Source organism: Arachis hypogaea, chromosome 2, assembly GCF_003086295.3.
Source record: "Arachis hypogaea cultivar Tifrunner chromosome 2, arahy.Tifrunner.gnm2.J5K5, whole genome shotgun sequence".
Taxonomy (NCBI): domain Eukaryota; kingdom Viridiplantae; phylum Streptophyta; class Magnoliopsida; order Fabales; family Fabaceae; genus Arachis; species Arachis hypogaea.
In genome coordinates, this window is record NC_092037.1 from 36,773,746 (window position 1) to 36,776,966 (window position 3,221).

General features: G+C 36.5%; 1 protein-coding gene across 1 annotated transcript; it reads right to left on the bottom strand.

Annotated features, from left to right (window-relative positions):
* Positions 1 to 2,207: 2,207 nt before the first annotated feature.
* LOC112723722 (uncharacterized) lies at positions 2,208 to 2,585 on the bottom strand. Its single transcript, XM_025775175.1, has one exon. The coding sequence runs from the start codon at positions 2,583 to 2,585 to the stop codon at positions 2,208 to 2,210; it is 378 nt and encodes a 125-aa protein (XP_025630960.1).
* Between the last annotated feature and the right edge of the window lie 636 nt (positions 2,586 to 3,221).

Here is a 3,221-nt window from a genome sequence, read left to right on the forward strand (position 1 = left end):
ACTTCGGGTCAAACCTTTAAAATTAACGCTTGGTTTTCCATTTCTAATGTTTTCCTGAGGTTTTTAATTGTTTCAACTTTTTCCTGCACAGCACTGGGCAGACTTGAACCAAATTAACCAGTTCAACTACCGATTTGCGATTTTTCACAATTTTTCGCAACAAAACACATTTTCTGACTCGGAATGACCCACTTAGTCCAAAAATGATGTTTAAAACCTCAAATTCTCACTAAAACTTTTTGGAATCAAATTTGGGCCATTTAACCACTTAATTAACCGGTTTGATTAATTGCGGTTCTTACAAACATCATGAGAATATACATCTTTCTTAGCACACAAGTTATTATGGCAAAATTCTTGTGAAAAAGCATCAAATTAACTATGTTTTCATGAATCTAGGCATACATGAATTTTTAACCCAATTGCTTACTTATAGCTTAAGAAAGTGCATAAAACCTACTATAAACAAAAGAAAAAGGCTAGTGAAACTAGCCTAAGATGCCTTGGCATCACAACACCAAACTTAAATCTTGCTTGCCCCCAAGCAAGCACTGAATTATGAGAAGAATGAATGAAACAGAAGGTAATGTCCATAACAGCAAGTAATTGGAATTAATTCATGGGGTTTTATGCAGAAAGTGTTGCAGCTCACTTTTTATTGATTCTTAGGTGAAAAGTGTCCTTTTAAGCATCAACCAACATACTGTTATGACCTCTTATTATTCATCCTTGGTTATTGCTTTTCTTTGTTTTTCTTTTTCTTTGAACTTATTCTCCATTATCGCTCAGTGTCATGTTTTTTAGACGACTTTTTAAGGTAGGCTTTCAGTCAACACTCCCAAACCAGTTGCTTCAAGGTGCTAGGTGTTGAAACACCCCTAAGGACTTAATTACCCAAGTCTCTCCTCAACACATATCCACTATAGGCACATGGTTTGTTATTCACTCTTTTGGCCTTGGTGTCCAGCACCTCTTTAGCTTACTAAATGTTTTGTGACAAGGTTTCTCTTGATTGTGAATTTTCAGTTGACAATCCCGGGTTAGTTAACCCAAGTTGCCAAGTGATGAAGCACTCCTATGAACTTACTTATTCAAGCATTTCCTTGCACAAAAACACCACGGACACATGCCTTAAGATCAAACTATAGGTGCCTAGCCTTTTATTCCTTATTTCTTTCATTTTTGTTGCCACTTTCGGCTTTTCTTTTTCTTTCTTTTTTATTTGTTATCATTCTTCCAAGGATTTCTATTTGCTAAGATTCATAGACAGCAGCAAAGTTCACACTAAATAGGGACACTCTACCCTTTTATTAGTTATTAGTGAGATAGCTACACAATCAGACATACATACCCCCACTCAATCTTTATTTTATTCCTTGCCAAATGGAATTATTTCACATCTGTTCAAATATTTCTTTTATTTAATAAAATCAAGTAGGACAAGCATACATTCAAGGAAGTTGCAGTTAGACCAAACACTTAGACTAGAATACTTATTTGAAATCTATAGGAATCTGATAACAAAACTCAAACACAGGTATACTACTCAGCAGGAGTACATTCAGACTTCCAATTTAAACAATTTAAAGTGAGAGCAGTAAAGTGACAATACAACCTCTTAGTATCTTCTTTGTTGTTTCTCATCCTTTCTAGTCTTGGCATTCTCTTTGTCCTTGGATGATGGTGCATAGTTCTTCCAAAGGTTTGATTGTCTTCCTGCAAAACTATTAGAAGTTGCTTGTTCCCCAAGCACTTGAAAAACAGTTAGCATGCATGTATGATTGTGAATTTCTGAACTTAAGTTCGTGTGTGAACACCAAACTTAGTTCCTTGCCTAATGTAGTAGATTGAATATATGCAGAAAACCTCATGTGCTTTTATTAGGAAACAACTATGAACTAGAAAAACAACATAGGAACTAGAAACTAAACACATGTTAAGTAATTTCTCTGATTGTTTGGAGTCAGTGACTTGTCATTGAAGGGTTCTAATGTGATTTTAAATGAAATCAGTGGTGGAACACTAAACTTAGCATTATACACTCATCCTTTGAATTATTTTGGTGTGCAACACCAAACTTAGCTCCTTGCAATACAGATAATCTACTTAACTCTTTTATTGAATTAACTAAGAAAAGAAAACTACCTCTGGTTGGGTTGCCTCCCAATAAGCGCTCTTTTAATGTGACTAGCTTGACGTTCTCTTCATCAGTTGAGCTGATACTTCATCTTGCAACCTTCTCCCATATTGCCCAGGTAATGTTTGAACCTTTGCCCATTCACAATAAAGGTCCGCTTTGATCTTTCTTCCATGATTTCTATATGTCCACAGGGTGAGACCTTTGTGACCAGAAAAGGTCCTGACCATCTTGACTTTAGCTTCCCACGAAATAGCCTTAGCTTGGAATTGTAGAGGAGTACTCTCTGTCCTTCTTCAAAGCTTCTCGGTGCCAACATGAGGTCATATTTTTTCTTGGACTTTTCTTTGTAAATTTTAGCATTTTCATAGGCCTGAGATATGAATTCTTCCAATTCTTGCAGTTGCAAGAGCCTCGATTCACCAGCAGCTTTATGATGAGCGGACATTTTATACGCTTTTTGGGGGTAATTTCATGTAGATTTTAGTATGTTTTAATTACTTTTTAGTATAATTTTATTAGTTTTTAGGAAATATTCATATTTCTGGACTTTACTATGAGTTTGTGTGCTTTTCTGTAATTTCAGGTATTTTATGGTTGAAATTGAGGGAGCTGAGCAAAAATCTTATTTAGGCTGAAAAAGGACTGCTGATGCTGTTGGATTCTGACCTCCCTGCACTCGGAATGGATTTTTCTCAAGCTACAGAAGTCCAATTGGCACGCCCTCAATTGGGTTGGAAAGTAGACATCCAGGGATTTCCAGCAATATATAATACTTTATACTTTGTGCGACGATAGACGACGTAAACTGGCTTTCAACACTAGTTCCATGCTGCAGTCTGGCGTTCAACGCCAGAAACAGGTTATAAGTTGGAGTTCAACGCCAGAAAAAGGTTACAACCTGGCGTTCAACTCTAGAAACAGCCTAGGCACGTGAGAAGCTTAAGTCTCAGCCCCAGTACACACCAAGTGGGGCCCAGAAGTGGATTTCTGCACTATCCATCTTAGTTTACTCATTTTCTGTAAACCTAGGTCACTAGTTTGGTATTTAAACAACTTTTAGAGACTTATTTTGTATCTCATG

What these genes read in the sequence shown, in the direction of transcription:
- LOC112723722 (XM_025775175.1), bottom strand. Translation starts at nt 2,585, where the DNA reads ATGTCCGCTCATCATAAAGCTGCTGGTGAATCGAGGCTCTTGCAACTG.